Source organism: Cyprinus carpio, chromosome B25, assembly GCF_018340385.1.
Source record: "Cyprinus carpio isolate SPL01 chromosome B25, ASM1834038v1, whole genome shotgun sequence".
Taxonomy (NCBI): domain Eukaryota; kingdom Metazoa; phylum Chordata; class Actinopteri; order Cypriniformes; family Cyprinidae; genus Cyprinus; species Cyprinus carpio.
In genome coordinates this window covers 18,430,075-18,445,266 of record NC_056621.1, presented here as the reverse complement: position 1 = coordinate 18,445,266, position 15,192 = coordinate 18,430,075, and the positions used below count along the sequence as shown (strand labels likewise).

The 15,192-nt window shown below is 38.0% G+C and overlaps 1 protein-coding gene across 5 annotated transcripts in view; it reads left to right on the top strand.

Moving 5' to 3' along the window:
- LOC109101578 (dual specificity protein phosphatase 8-like) overlaps window positions 1-15,192 on the top strand; it is a 42,793-nt gene that overhangs the window by 21,293 nt on the left and 6,308 nt on the right. Inside the window, exon 1 of one of the 5 annotated variants that reach the window (XM_042753499.1) lies at window positions 12,553-13,224. The exons of the other annotated variants lie outside the window; for them this stretch is intronic. Within the exon in view, the coding sequence (XP_042609433.1) occupies window positions 13,107-13,224 (118 nt within the window). The 5' untranslated portion in view covers window positions 12,553-13,106. Of the gene's footprint in view, window positions 1-12,552; window positions 13,225-15,192 lie in introns of those variants that run through there. 5 annotated transcript variants of the gene reach the window in all.

Below are 15,192 nucleotides of genomic sequence, written 5' to 3'. Positions count from 1 at the left end.
AAAATAACGCATTATTTAATAATCATTACACAGCATATAAATTAAAACTGCTTAATGTTACCAAATTAAATGACTTAAAAAACAACAACAAAAAGCTGTCAGAAGAAAAGTTCATTTAAAATATTTGGGTGTCATTTATGTGGCATTCCTTACGAAAATTAACCATGGATTTATTATAGTATAGTAACCATATTTTCGCCGTATTGATTACCATTTGAATAACTGCAGTTTTACTACAAATACCATGGTTAAACTATGGTTAGTGTAGCAAAACAATTGGTAAGTTGTGGTTACCTTAATGTAACTATAGTAACTGTTTTTTTTTTTTTGGTTTTATTTGTTGAAAATCCATGGTTAATTTTCTTAGGGTTTTCGTAACTTTTTTATTTTTTGTGCTGTTAGCTTAGCAACATGCTAATGTCAAATTCTACCGGAAACAACTGTGAACATTAGTCAAGTTTCTTGTGAACTTTAAAAATCTTTGGAGTGAAACCCATTAGTGGAGGATTATGATGAATGTCAAACTAGGGTGACATAAAAGTTGCATAAATTCCAATATGACTGTTTAGAACGAGGTCGCATTGCAAAACATCTGACCTGAATCTGATTTAGGCCCACACGTAGAAGTGGCACAAGTCAGAATTGAAAAGTTCAGATTCCATGTAATTTGTGCTGTTCACATTTTCATGAACAAAAACATCAAAACAACAAAAAAAGTCACATGTAAGAAAAAAATAAAAAAATTATGATTTTGGCAAAAAAAAATTGCAGTCTGACTGTAACCTTAGTTTATGTGTTCAAACAAATGCACAGTTTTTAAAGTGTGCTCCAATTGATAGCGTGCACGAACACAGGAACTCGACACATGCACACTAGAACATTTCACACTTGTCCAGTTATTTGTGATAAAAAGGTCTTCGCTTTAAACTAAAATTGCAAACATATCTAAACCCCCACACACAAGTGCTCAACTCAGGCATCTATTTTTGTTGTGTCTGCGGTAGTTGTTGTTTTGTCTCTTAAGTTTCTTTTTTGACTGAAAAAAAAAAAAAAAAAACGGCGGAGAAAGTTTCGCCACTTTGTGGACAAAATATGTTGAGCAGAAAAATTCACATACAGTATATGCGCACTATGCTGTTCACACACACTAAACACATACATTACAGTGATCAGTAATACAGAGAGCAGAAGCAGTACATGAGGGTTTGAATCATTGTGTAACAGCGTTTTTGGTTTAGCATAAGATAAGATATGGTGTTATGATCGGAATAGTGATGATTGTAAGTGATAGTCTCTAAATGAACAGGACGTTTATGACCACTTCCTGTCTTAAACAGTCACTGTTTCCTTAGTATAAATGCTATCTGGATAAAAGAGTGTCGTTTATGCACAAACCAACTTTGAAAGTCCCTCTAAGCAATGCAGACTGATGTAACAGAGAGCAAGTGTTGGTTTCATTTTGTGATAACATTATTTAAGGAGGATTTCACGATATTTCAACACAATTTTTTTTTTATGCGTGGTTCTCAAAGAAGTTTGTCTACACTCTTACAAATGTTCCAAAAGGTTTGTTTCACAATGATGCCATAGAAGCATTTTTGAGCCTTTTAAGAATCCTCAAGTGATCAGTTCTTAAAAGAACTAGTTTTTGTGTGTGTGTGTGTGTGTGTGTGTGTGTGTGTGTGTGTGTGTGTGTGTGTGTGTGTGTGTGTGTGTGTGTGTGTGTGTGTGTGTGTGTAAAAATTAAACATCTAAAGAACCTTTTTCCTCTATAAAGAACCTTTTGTGCATTTTAAAGGTTCCATGGAAGTTAAAGGGGTCATGAAATGCAAATGCTGCTGTGAGCATGTAGGAAATACTGCTACTGCATATATAAAATATGATATAGACCCCATATATAGCATACATGAAATCACCACATAGCAGATCTATACAGGTGGAGCTGGGGAAGGAGGAGGGTTTCTGAAGCGTACTGCAACTGCTACAGCAAGCACTAGCCAAGTTATTTGAATGTTGAGCAGCAAGCTCATTGGCTGCTGATGCGAAAAGAAACCAATCAAGAAACCGATGATGGTGTAAATATTTTATATCGAGTTAGAACCTATCGGCCTGCACCATCTAGAGTTTCATGACAGAACTTTGTATTTACCTGCGTTTCCTCTGAGGATACGATGCTTGGCACTGTATTTCTAATGTTCGGATCTTTAAAAAGGCTATGCAAAGTTTTTGGAGGTGCAGGGATATTGTGATGTTATCACGGTTGTGAAATCTTGGTCAGTAGATGGTAAAAAATATCTAAAATGGTACAATACCGTAATTTCACCAATTTTTCAGTACAATTTAGCAGTTCAGGCTGAGTAATGTGAAGCATTGAAGAGAAGAAATGGTTAATATGTTTAGTGTGCAAATTTGTCAGTTAGCCAGCATACTTGGCCATGTTTATGTAGTGATGTAAATGGATGATAACATGTAAGACATTGTTTGCTTTCAGCTCATTGAAAAGTATGAGGTGGGACAAATCACAAGTGTATCCATGAACTTTACACCAAACAAAATTTCTGCTTAATTTCCTGCAGGGTTCAGCTGAAACTACCACACCTGAACCAACTCTTTGGGTTCACCCCGTTGACTGTCAGCAAGTTCGTCTTTGTTGCCTGTTGAGCTGGCATGCTGTTTCCTGTTAATGTCGGGCGATCACAGGATCTGAAATGTTATGCGAGCTGTTGTTGAATTTGATCGTCCATCTCGCTCCACAGGCATCTCGTTCATGCCGTTCTTCTTTTTGGAATGGCACACACACATTTACACACACCGCCTGAAGCTTTCACACCTCACCCACAGGGACAAGCTTCAGAACGAATGTGTGTGTCCTGCAGATGTGCAATCACTCTTAATCTCGCTAGCCTGTCGCCATCTGCCTTTGTTTTTCTATGCATGGTAGGACATCAAGTCCACTAGGTCACCTATATGCGTTCATGTATGTCACTTTCTCCAGGTATTATATGGGTCAATGATATCATTCTCATTTTTGTCCTATATATTAATTTATTCAAAAATACAGGAATTTTTTGAGGAGATTTCAGGGTGATATACTGTCCGGATATCATAATGAAGAAAAAATCCTAATTGAATGAATAAACTTCTTGAACGAAAACCTTCCACAACATGTCCAGAAAATCCAAAATATATGGTACAACCAACATGCAAAACCCATTGACTGGGTGTCAAGGTCAATAAGTCAAATAAATATTCATTAATTTAACCTTTTGTTATGTCAAGTCAAGGTTAGCTCAGATTGTAAAATATGATGCAGTGTGACTCCACAAAACTGTAATGATATAATACTTTTTACCTTGAAAAATATATTTAAAAAACTTTTTTTTTTTTTTTAAAGATTAAGATGTGTACACTCACATGTTTTCAAGGTGTAAAGAAAATTTTATTACTTTTTACTTGGTTGCACCACATGACTTTTTATTTAATTTTGTTTTTTTTTCATTACAAAATATAGTGATCATTTATTTTAATTATTTAAATAAACTTTTTAAAACCATATGAAACCAAACCAAATGCAAAGAGTCCATTTCTAACTCTTATTTTAAACTTGCAGATGCTTTAAAATCTGTGATATTCCATTCACAAAGAATGAATAAAATAGTTAATGCAGCAAAAGTGGGAGGAATTCGGCAGAAAGTAGCGAATCATGCTCAATTAGAAGATGAAAGTTTTAGCTTGGCAGGGTCCAGAGCACGGCTGTTCCTTTCTCTTTTGTATTTAGCTGCTTTTGGAGCTGAATTCAGCTTTGTCTCGCTCCCGGCTTCTATTATGCAACTGGGCGTTTCTTGCTGAAGTGTTTGTGTGTGTTCGCCAAAATGAGGTAATGAACAGGTGGTGACGCATTCGCTCTAAAACAATATCAATATATCCTTTCACTGTAAGCCTGCCCTCAACATTACGTTCTCTCTCAAACTCCAGACTCGCCACGGTCAGCCAAAGCTCCAATTTTACCGCCATTTCTACGCCCAGTTGAGGTAAAGGACAGGAGGGCATTCATGATTTAAACCAGCACAGGAAAAAGTCTGACAGACTTCTCTGGAAAAATGTTTCCTATCATATTTGCTTGCCTTTAACTGTTGTAAGCCCTGATTATAACAAAAAACTCAATAATCTCTTTAGCAACGTTCAGCAACATTCCAAGATGCATTTTTAAACATAAATGTACAATGTTCCAACTATGAAGTTAATTGTGTCAGTGAAATCACTTACAAAAATGGCATCAAATGAGATAAAATGTGTTGGAACTTAGGCTAATTGTTGCAACCCTCAGGCCATACAAGATGTAAATGAGTTTGTTTCTTCATGGGAACGGATTTGGAGAAATTTAGCACTATATTCTAGAAAATTAGACCGTTGAGTTTTCTTCTTAAAAATGTTTCATGAATCCAGCCCCAGAACACTCACTTGGTGGTGGCCTATTTTTGATTTGGGCCAATAGAAATACACCTAACAACCATCGAGAACACCCTAGCAATCACATAGCGTTTCCCTTGATACAACTCCAAACACCCTTGCATTGTGGTAGTGAGTTTTGCATGGACAAGCACCACATTTTCTTTAGATTCTAATTTATTTAGGAGACACTTTTATCCAAAGTGTCCTATAAGTGAGGAATAGTACAACAAACTGACCAAAGCAACATGATGTGAACAATATAATATCTCTTAAACCTGTATGAACCTTTTGTTGAACACAAAAGAAGATATTATGACGAATGTTGATAACCAAACAGTTTCTGGTTCCCTCTGACTTTTTTTTTTTCTTACTTTGGAAGTCATTGGCTACCGTCAACTGTTTGGTTACCAGCAATCTTCAAAATATGTGTGAGTCACTTTAGATGGTTAACATCTAAAACTTAATCATGCAGCAGTTTGACTTCCTGTGTCTACGTAACCCGTTACCATTATCGTCCTGGAGCAACACGGCGATCAATGTTTCTATTGAAAGAGAGCCACTGTTGCAATTAGGATGAGGTAAGCTCTCGAGGGACGTTCTTGGTGCTCTGTTATTTTCAACAAACACACACACACACACACACACACACAAACTCAACTCTTTCTCTGGCCGTATGTCTTTCTGATTAGAGCATGGCTCTATTTTTAGTTCAGGCTCCTGTGGTCATCACATCTGGCGCCAGTCGCCTACTTGAACAGCACACATATACACGCCACAGATTCGCAAAGGTCGAAAAGATGACCTTTCAGTCTCCACCCTGTACCCTCGACATAAACACACACCACTTTGCGGTATGAAGAAATGAGTAGCATTTGTCCTACATATGGGCCGCTGTAAACTTGGCTATAGTTTCTCTGTGCTTTCATAGACCTCAAATTATATGTGTTATGTCAATTCTGAGAAACAAGCTGAAGAAATGAAGAAATGTCAGAGGGCTGACCAGTGCCAAATACTTTCAGCATGACATGAACTACCTCTCCTCTCCTCTCCTCTCCGCTACTGTCTCCCTCTTTTTTCACCCTTTCCTTTCCTTGAATCTACCTACCATCCAAATTCCCTTTAAAAATAAAAGCATTTAGTGCACTTAATTAAACTGAGGAATACTTGTCCACTCTACTGTACATTATATACACTATATATATATATATATATATATATATATATATATATATATATATATATATATATATATATATATATATATATATATATATATATAATACCACTCATATTCAGCACTTTCAGTGCATTTTATTTTATCATCTTTTATACCGTTATTGATGGTTTCTTGCACCAAAAATAGTCGTAATTCAATTTTTCCACCCACAAAGGGCTGGTTTTGCTACTGTACCTTGAAGACTTCTATGTAAATAGCGTGTTATGATTGGCTAACCTCCAAGCAGCTGCATATTTAATTTAGGGCAGGCCAAGTTTATGGTTTATGGAATTCTTGTAGCTCAGACAGTCGAGCACAGCGCTAGCAACGCCAGATCATAGGTTCAATTCCGGTTGAATTCATGGGGTGTTAATTATATGTTAATTATATGTGGGTTGATTTTAGGCTGCTTTGGAAAAAAGCCAATGTTTGTCATGTCACAACAATTTTTGAGTTTTTTACAGCTTAATTTCAGTAGATGCTCTGTGTAACAGAGGGAAGTAAGAGCTGTGTAGGTACATTTATATTTATGCATTTAGCAGACGCTTTTATCCTAAGCGACTTACAGTGCATTCAGGCTAACATTTTTTACCTAACTCTCACTCCCATAATTCTCACTCCCATGGTAATTCTCACTCCCATGATCTCTAGAGGTGCACTAGAGACTGATGTTAGAGGCTGTGGTCTTTAGTGTCCTTGTAAGCTCGCCCCCCTCCAATGCTGGAAACATTGGTTTGAATCCTGCTCAGAGTGGGCCAAGTAGAACCAGAGGGATTATACTGGTGCCGTGACCCGGATGGTAGTGAGGTTTAGGGGGGTGAGTGTAATGGAAGCCAGCTAGTAAGAGCAGTGCAGGTAAACCTCACTTCACTGATCTCAAGAGGCACACTAGCAACTGATATTCGATGCTGTGGTCTTTAGCGTCCTTGTTAGCATGACCGCCTCTTATGGCGGAATCAAGTAGAATTGCAGGGGAAAATATAGATCACTTTGTTGCTATTAAATTGAAAGTGTTAAAACTAGATTTTTCTAATTTCAGAAAGAAATGTGTTTTTTTGTTGTTGTTGTGAAAAACTTTAACACAATGTTAGAGTTTTATGGATGTCACCAGAATGTTGCTATGGTATTCTGGTATAAGGTTTTCTGAGTCATTTTAGACCATTATTATGTGTGGTTAAACGACACATCGTTCAGCCCTAGTTTCTAGTATGCTCTAAAAAAATTCAGGGGACCTTAAGTAAATTAATTAAATTATCTTGATAACTTTTGAAAATTGGGTTGGTTGGGTTTGGATAAGTATAACAAATGTTGGAATATTTTGTGGGTTTTTTTAGTGAAGAGAAAGACCTGTTAGTGTTTAACGTGGTTAATTTTGACATTTACAGTAAAAGAGTTTCTGTTATGTTGAAGTTTTTGTGGTTGCCATTGATCTGAAGAGTAGATATCGTGGTTAGGTTGTGAGCAGCTATGTGAATGTATACACTACATAGACCAGGGGTCGGCAACCTACGAGCAGCTATGTGAATGTAATCGCTGGCATGTGAGCAATAGGGAAAACTACATACTGACATACATTTTGAGGTAATAACTTCCCATAGTCACACAGCCTGTTAGAAGCTATAAAATACTATTAAAGTGTGAGAATTAACTTGCGCTAGTCTACGGATGCGCATGCGACTGCTGCACATACTAGGTGCTTCAGATCAAAGCCTCAGCAGTCTAACAGCGCTCATCAATGTCCAAATGACTGAGATGACCAATCAAATCACAGTAGGCGGGGTTTACTGTTCACAGAAGCAGAGCACAAAGCATCAGTTTAACGTTAAAGAGAGCAAGGTACGAAGAAGCTGCAAAACATTTAATATTAGTCAACTTTTAACGATACGTTTTATGATAGAAATGTTAAATGACCGACAGCTATATCCAGTAATGCAAACTACTCTAAAAAAATTTTTCTCAAATATGGCCATTTTGTATGTAGTGATTCATTGTGTTACAGTCGCACTGTTTATGACTGACAGCTATATTTATTGATTTATGAAAAGATAAAGAGAGGGGGGAGGGTGTTGGGTGTTTGGTTAGTGGTTAAAATTAAAAATTAAAAATGGCACATCATGCCAAAAAGGTTGCAATTCACTTTTACCTAAATAAGTTACATCTAACATGTGCTATGCTAGCTGTTTATTTTTATTTATTTTTTTACTGGAAAAAAATTTTTTATTAATTGGTTCCAGGGTCACAACTCAATTAGTTGGAATGGTTTGAGTAATACATATTTTGTGTTTATGCTACCAATTATTAAATACCTTTAACTCAGTGTAGTTTGCTGGGTAAATGTAATTTCATTAGAAGTTGTTGTAACTCAAAGATTGATGCCTTGATGAAAATTTGCTGGGTGTTGAATTGCTCCGATGGTAGGAAAATTCCTTATTCTAGAATTCACATACAATGTATGTGGTTCCATGTGGTGATTTCTTTCAGGTAATGTTCCAGTTCTAAATGAACATGTTAAATTGACATCCCTGGTTCTATTCTCTTCCAAAAGTTACTAAGGTTTTGGTGGCTCTTCAAGAATGCAATGAATTCCAGGAAAAGTTTGCAGAACACAGGACATACACATACACAAACAAGTGACGCAACCCGGCGCTCATTTCCTGATAGAGGCCCACAATCCTTCCATTCCATTTTCGGCTAAATTTGGATTTCCAGCGGAGCTTGAAGCCCCTGTGTAAAGAATGTGGGCTTTGTCATAATTCTGCTGTCTTATTGCAAGCATTTATACTCCCACTCATTTATCTCTCTCTCTCTCAGGCTCTCTCCATTTCTCTTTCCATCTCCCCCCTTTCCTTCCCACATGAAGCACATCCTCCCAGTTGTGTAACCCTCTCTGGAGACCTCTCTCCTGGTTTACATGTGGCCCGATGACATCATAGTTCTCCATAGGGGGTTTAGATTGCTTTCTTTTGCTGTCTTTTAAGGGGGAAGGGTTGGGGAGCAGAGACCTTCGTCCATATTAATAGATCAACCCTAGTTTCTCAATCACCCCTACTTCTTGTGTAAGGAAAGAATGGACAACATGGGAATAGATGATGCATGAAATGTGGTAAAATATAAATATAAAACAAAAGTGTTGTTTAATGCATGTTTGCCCATATATCAGGACCATTGGTGCAAATTAAAAATTTAAAGCAAATAGTTTTTTAGGTATTGGTTTAAATTCAACTAATCAATTTTATTCACAAACAAAACTTATGTTCAAATCATCAACAGTACAATGTGATTAAAGAAAATACATTGCTGCTCTAAATTAAATTTGCAGCTATAGTAGTAATATTTATTTGATATTTCATAACTGACTCCAACTGCAGTTTTATTACAGGGTTCTCCTTTGAATTCTCTTTTTCCCCCTACATTTGAACTTTTGCCATTGCAGCATTAATGTTAAGCTTAGGAAAAAGGAAGGAGTGCAACAGTTGGTCAATAATCTTCTCAGGACACCTTGTCTTTTGTCTTTTTCACAACTCGGAGTGACAAGTGAACAAGTTTCTTGCTTGATCACACAAATGTCATCATCCACTTGTATGAATCACATAAGATTATTTTACGTTTTGGCTATAAACACATCCTTGCAAAACATCTGAAAATTCAAATCTGATGTAACTGGCCTCCAAAAGTGTTGAAACCAGTTAAAACTGGGTCCTTCTTCAGCTGTCGGTAACATAGCTGAAACATGGCAGACCTTGATTAATGAACTTGACCTTTGACCTGTACACTGGGTTTCAGCCCAGTACTGAGTGACGGCATCCTGTTGAGCCATTACACTTAGAAGCCTCGAGTCTTTTCTGAACTATGTGAGATCTAGATCATAGTCTTTTTAGCTTTAATAGTGTTTAACAGGATTGGCAGTGTTAAATGAAAACTAATATAAGAGTCAAGAAATGCTGTTTTATCACCTCATAGCTCAGCATGTTTTAGGAGATTTGGAAGTATTGATAGAAACATTGAGTCACAGCAATATCACCGACCAAAAGCTAGAGGATATGTAACTTTACAGTAAAACTAGTAGTGTGAAGAAGTTGGAAGAGGAAAAAGTGATTTACAGTACACTTAATACAGAAACAAGCAATCTGGGAACTGTCTTTCTGAAGAACACAGTTCATGGAGCACCCTTTGTTGGGTTCAAATCCTCAAATGGTTTTGATCACATAACTATATAATTTCCTAAATTCTTAAAAGTAAATGTTCTTTATTGGCATCGGTGGTTCCATGAAGAACATTTAATATCCCTGGAACCTTTCCTTTCTACAAAAGAAAACTCTGTACTTTTTTTTAGAAAAAAAAAAAAGAGCTGTTAACTGAAAGGTTCTTTGGGGAACCAAAAAGTTTTTTTTTTTTTATATGGCATCATTGCGAAAAACCCCTTTTGGAACCTTTATTTTTAAAAGTGTAAGTTAGCCAGATTAGTGGTATTTAAATGTGTCACCAAAGTGTGTGGAAAGTCCTAAATCTGAAAGCGTTGTGGGCTGCTGTTTAACGGCTGGGATATGTCCGAGATGACACTTAGAATAGCAAGTTTGCGGTAGCCATGTGTGTCCCATTAAAGCACATCAACAGGTGGGTGCAACAAAGAATGATAATGATTTAATGATATTAAAAATAAAGCAGTACACCTGGGGCTGAATGATTTGGGGAAGAAAACTGAAATGTGAAAAAAAAACTGAAATGTGATTTAAAAAAAATGAAATGTGATTTTGATGTGATTATTAAAGTTTTATTTGCTTATTTTTATAATATTTACTTAATATTTTAATATCACACAAATGTTAAACCAGCTTATATCGGAAAATTGCAGGGAGCCCTTAAAGCTTCTCATTATAACAGTAGGAAGATGGTTGGCGCATGTTGTGTTCCCAAACTTAGAGCAGATGCAGAGTTGGTGCGATTTGATAATCACACTCTTTAAGTCATATCAGTGTTTTTGTTTTATTAAGATTAATCGTTCAGCCCAGGGGTAAAGACACTTTTATTACAAAGACAACATTTATTGCAGTATGGCATGTATCTGCTGTTTTGTTGGCGGTAAAACAATATAGCTACACATGCATAGCATGTAATGTCTACATGCACGTGTTCGGTTTCTTTCTTTCCATGACTTCATCATGACTTCACTTATGGCTTGTATACATAAAACATCTAGCAGCTTAATCATGCAGTGAGAATTCTAGCTCCTTCGCCCCATATCGTGAGTGTAAATGAGAGATGCTCCATTGGGATCCATTTATGTGATATGTATGTCAAACTTCAGCGAAATTTCATGCTGTTTTATCACAGACAGGGGGATTTGGACACACTTAGACTGATGCACACATGTGAGTGTTGAGTGACTGGAGCTGGCGTTGCGCTCAACTGGAGGCTACCTCACACCTCAGGCATGACAGCTGGGGCCCCGTAAGCATGACATCATGGACTGATGTATGCGCGTATCGCATGTCACTGGTGCTCTGACAACAAGCGCTATCAGTGCTGACCCCCTCCTACTCCACACCACATTTGTACAAAAATTCCTCTTCCATGCACACACCATCCTCTGTTAGTCCCCAAAAGTGCTGTATAAATACATTCAATATATTGTGGCATATAGGCTTGTGGAGTTGTAGCCAAACTGCATGATTGATGTGGTTCCTCTGCTTCACCTGATAGATGATCCTGCGCTTGCAGCCCCCCCCCCCCACTATTTGTTCTTTGTATGTCTGATAGGTTCCTCTGCTTCACCTGATAGATGATCCTGCAGTGTAATGTGTTGTATTGTTTTCTCTTGTTGTATGTACTTAAACTTTCACAAAGTAGTGAATGATACAACCAGAACTAACCAGCATCAACCAGACTGGACTTGGTCTTTTTCAGCAGGAATGCTTTATGTGCTTATATTGCATCGGAGTAAACCAAGATGTATTTGCAACATGTAGTATTGCACTTTAGAAAAGTCATTGTAACTACTTCCTGCAGTGCTCTCTCTGCTACCAGCAATTTTAGCATGTTTAGGCTGGTGTGCTCTTATAGCCCATGGATAGATGTGTTAGACTTTTAGCTTATTGAAATAAACTAGATTTACACACATTTAGTATTTCCATTTATTTGGAATAGAACCCATGACCTTAGTTTTGCTAGTGTGACATTATATGGCTGGTATTAAGATGCGTATTTGATGCTCCGATCACAAGTCAATTGACATTATATACACAAATCACATTATATACAGGTTTAAACAGGGTCAGAAATGCTTTGAGCTTGTCCACTTTTGATCACTTCCAGAGGTAGTCAAAAACGCATTCAACCAGATTGCGCTCATAGTATAAACGTTTTTGGTCAAATGCGTTCAAACAGGCATGAAAGGTTTCTGCCTACTGACCTAATTCTTAAACATAACAGGATGTGTTGTTGAACCGCGCTAGCCAAATGGGATTTAAACTTTTCTGGCTGAAAACATAAGTTTGGTTTGAATGTGAAAAAATGTTAAAAGCACAATGTTCTCTTACCATTCCTGATTCCAACACAAACCTACCACTTTCTGCAAAGTTTTGCCACTATCAGAGCAGAAACAAAAGCTGCAAACTTTTTTTTTCGCAATATTAGATTGAAAGATCAGAAAACGGCCCATGCACACACCCCCTCAATGGCCCATGGACCATTCCCTCAAATATATAAGGAAAGTGGTTGATAATGCAAAATTCAGATGGAAAATGCATTATCAGTAGAAATAATTATAATTGCACATAAGATGTGCATATTTTCGTTTTTTTATTGATTTTAAAATTAGCAATTTAAAATGTATTGTGCTTTGTTGTTAGAAGATCAAACGCATCTATGTACATATATCATGTGTGTACTTGCAGTCTAAAACAGTGGAGGGTGTTTTTTTTTTTTTCATTTTCAAAAAAACATTGAGTGGGCCCCTAAGGTGGCTGCATATTTGCTCAGTGAGTAAGGAATGTGGTTGCATGCCTTACTCATAAGCCAGATTCAGCTCACACACAGTAAGAGCGAGAGAGAGAGGAAAGACAGGGGGAGACAGAGTGAAAGTAAGCGAGAAAGGAGAGAGACGGGGCAGACTATGCTCACGGCAAATGAGCTCATTCACTCTAAGGTCACACAGAGAGAGAGAGAGAGGCGGGGAAAGACTTGAACGGAGGCTGTACAACAATAGCGAGCTCCACTTTCAGTTGTTGCCACACAGAATGAGATCGAGGAAGGATCTGTAGCGCTCCTGAGGAAAGACCACACATTTTTCTGCCCTCGTTTCTGTGAGGTGGGACGCAGTTGTTGCTGCTTTCCTGTGGAGTTTCCCTCCTGAGTGATTTTTTAGGATCTTACCTTTTTTGGTACCCAGCACCTTTCGCACGTATAGTTCTTAGACTGCGGTTTGGACTGGTTGGTGTGGATGCCCCTAAACGTGGTCATATCCCCTCCGGAGAACTGCTTCTGGCCGGGGATCCAGCGAACAGACATGAGGCTCAAAATCAGAGTCCACAAGATGAGGAAAGAACGCAAGCTAAGAGGTGATTTGCATCTGTTGTCACCTGGACCGATGGTGCTTTCCCATCTGTACCTGTCAAACACATGTTGGTTCGAGGTTATGCGATATGTTTCATCATCTTCCTCTTTCTTTTCTGTAGTCCCTAATATTTGGCTGATGTTAGAATTCTTTTTTCATTGTCTTTCTTTAACCTAAATTTATGTTAAAGAGTTAAACATTAACCTAACATTGCTTCTGTGATTATCTCCGAGAATAGAAGAAAATTAAATGGATGTGCATCGGATTTTTTTGATTTGAGTATATTTATTAATGCAGTTGCTTTGTGTGTTCGTGGCTCACAACGTTATGCACACATGCAAGTGTATATTTGAGTTACATGTGCATTCTACTGATGTCACCAAATACAAGTTAAACAGTTGGACTTTGCCAGGCAATTTACTTTTATTGCAGTGACGTCTATGTTTTCGTAATGGCTTTAGGGCAGAAATGCAATAATTGTTATAGCGCCAACAGTTAATGATTTGATGATACAAGGTCCTGGGGTTGAACACTTCTAATCTGTCAAGCATGACACAAAGCGCCGGGAGTGATGAGGTAGCCACCAACCCCCTGCTGTTTTTTGTGTTCCTCATTGTGCAGCATGCATGTGTGCAATGATGTCATTGGGCCTTTATTGAGATGCTAATAAGTGTGTGTGTGTGTGCGCAGAGATGGGGACAGATGGGGGCTGCTCCTCAATGGCGTCATGTCTTCTGCATCTGGAGACTCGTATGTGTGTGCGTGTGTGTTGATGTGCATTAGTTTCATTCAGGGGCCCATCAATGTTGCTGGATGTAGAGCCTTGAATGGAAGCCTGTGTGAGAGTGGCTTTAGAGCTCAGCTGAAAAGATTTAAAACTGAGGGGCTCCTAAAGATGGAGGTCAGGTGCTGCAGGACAATGAACTGATATCAAAGGGTGGAGTTAATGAACTGTGCACTCTGTGTTATTAAACACAAATGCGGCTCGATAGTTCATGGTCATATCCGAAAAGTGTACCCTTATTACCTTGTCTGCTTTGTTGCACAGAAGGGGGACATGGTATTGCAGCTGCAGTCGAATTTAGATATCACACAAGTCTGTGGTGACCTGAGCATTGTAGACTCTGTATAAGCTATTCACCCTGCAATTCCAGATAAATCCTTCCATGATGTTATGGTTCCTCTGTACAAGAGAGGTTATTGCACTTTTGAGAAGAACTGAGGTCTGAGGCACGTCAGAGAAAGTTGGATGGCGAATGGAGGTTATGTAAGCTTTGGAGAGAGAGAGAAAAAAAAACATAGAGGAAGTATGCGAGTGGCACATTGCCTTTTCGTCCAGCGTGAGATTGACCCTGGCACAGTTCTCTTGCTGAAAACACACATGCACTCATATGTCTAGTGGTTTTGAGAAACGTCACCACTGGCCTCTTACGTAACTGGAGTCTTTAAAAGTGACTAATGTTGCCTAAGTCAGTTGTGTGGGTCTGTGCATTGTGCATGTGTATAGTTATTCGATTCGGAGAGTCCTACATGCTCGCAACATCTAGTGAGAACATCAGTTTCTTTTAAATATGCATTTGAAACACTTGTTTAACTTGACTGCTTAAGGTGCAAATAATTGTTCATATTTCTGTGGAAGAAGTAAAAGTAGGTGTTCGTTGATTCAACATTAGCAAGATGATAAGACATATACGGAAGCTTATGGTTTCCTTGTAATCCTAACTGTCACCACCACCGCCCAGTTAGAAATGATAGCTGATGACCTCACTCAAGTATTTCCTCTCTTGGCTTTTTAACAATATGCTGCTGTACATGTTCCTGTTTGTGTTGCTGTGGTCCAGTAACTTTTTTTTTTCCCCCAAGGAAGCTATATAAAGCACCCCTGTAGATTTTTGAAGCAGGACACTATTCCAGATCCTTTAGGGGATGAAAGATAACTTCCAAAGGAGATCTTGTCCACTTGCCTTTTGAG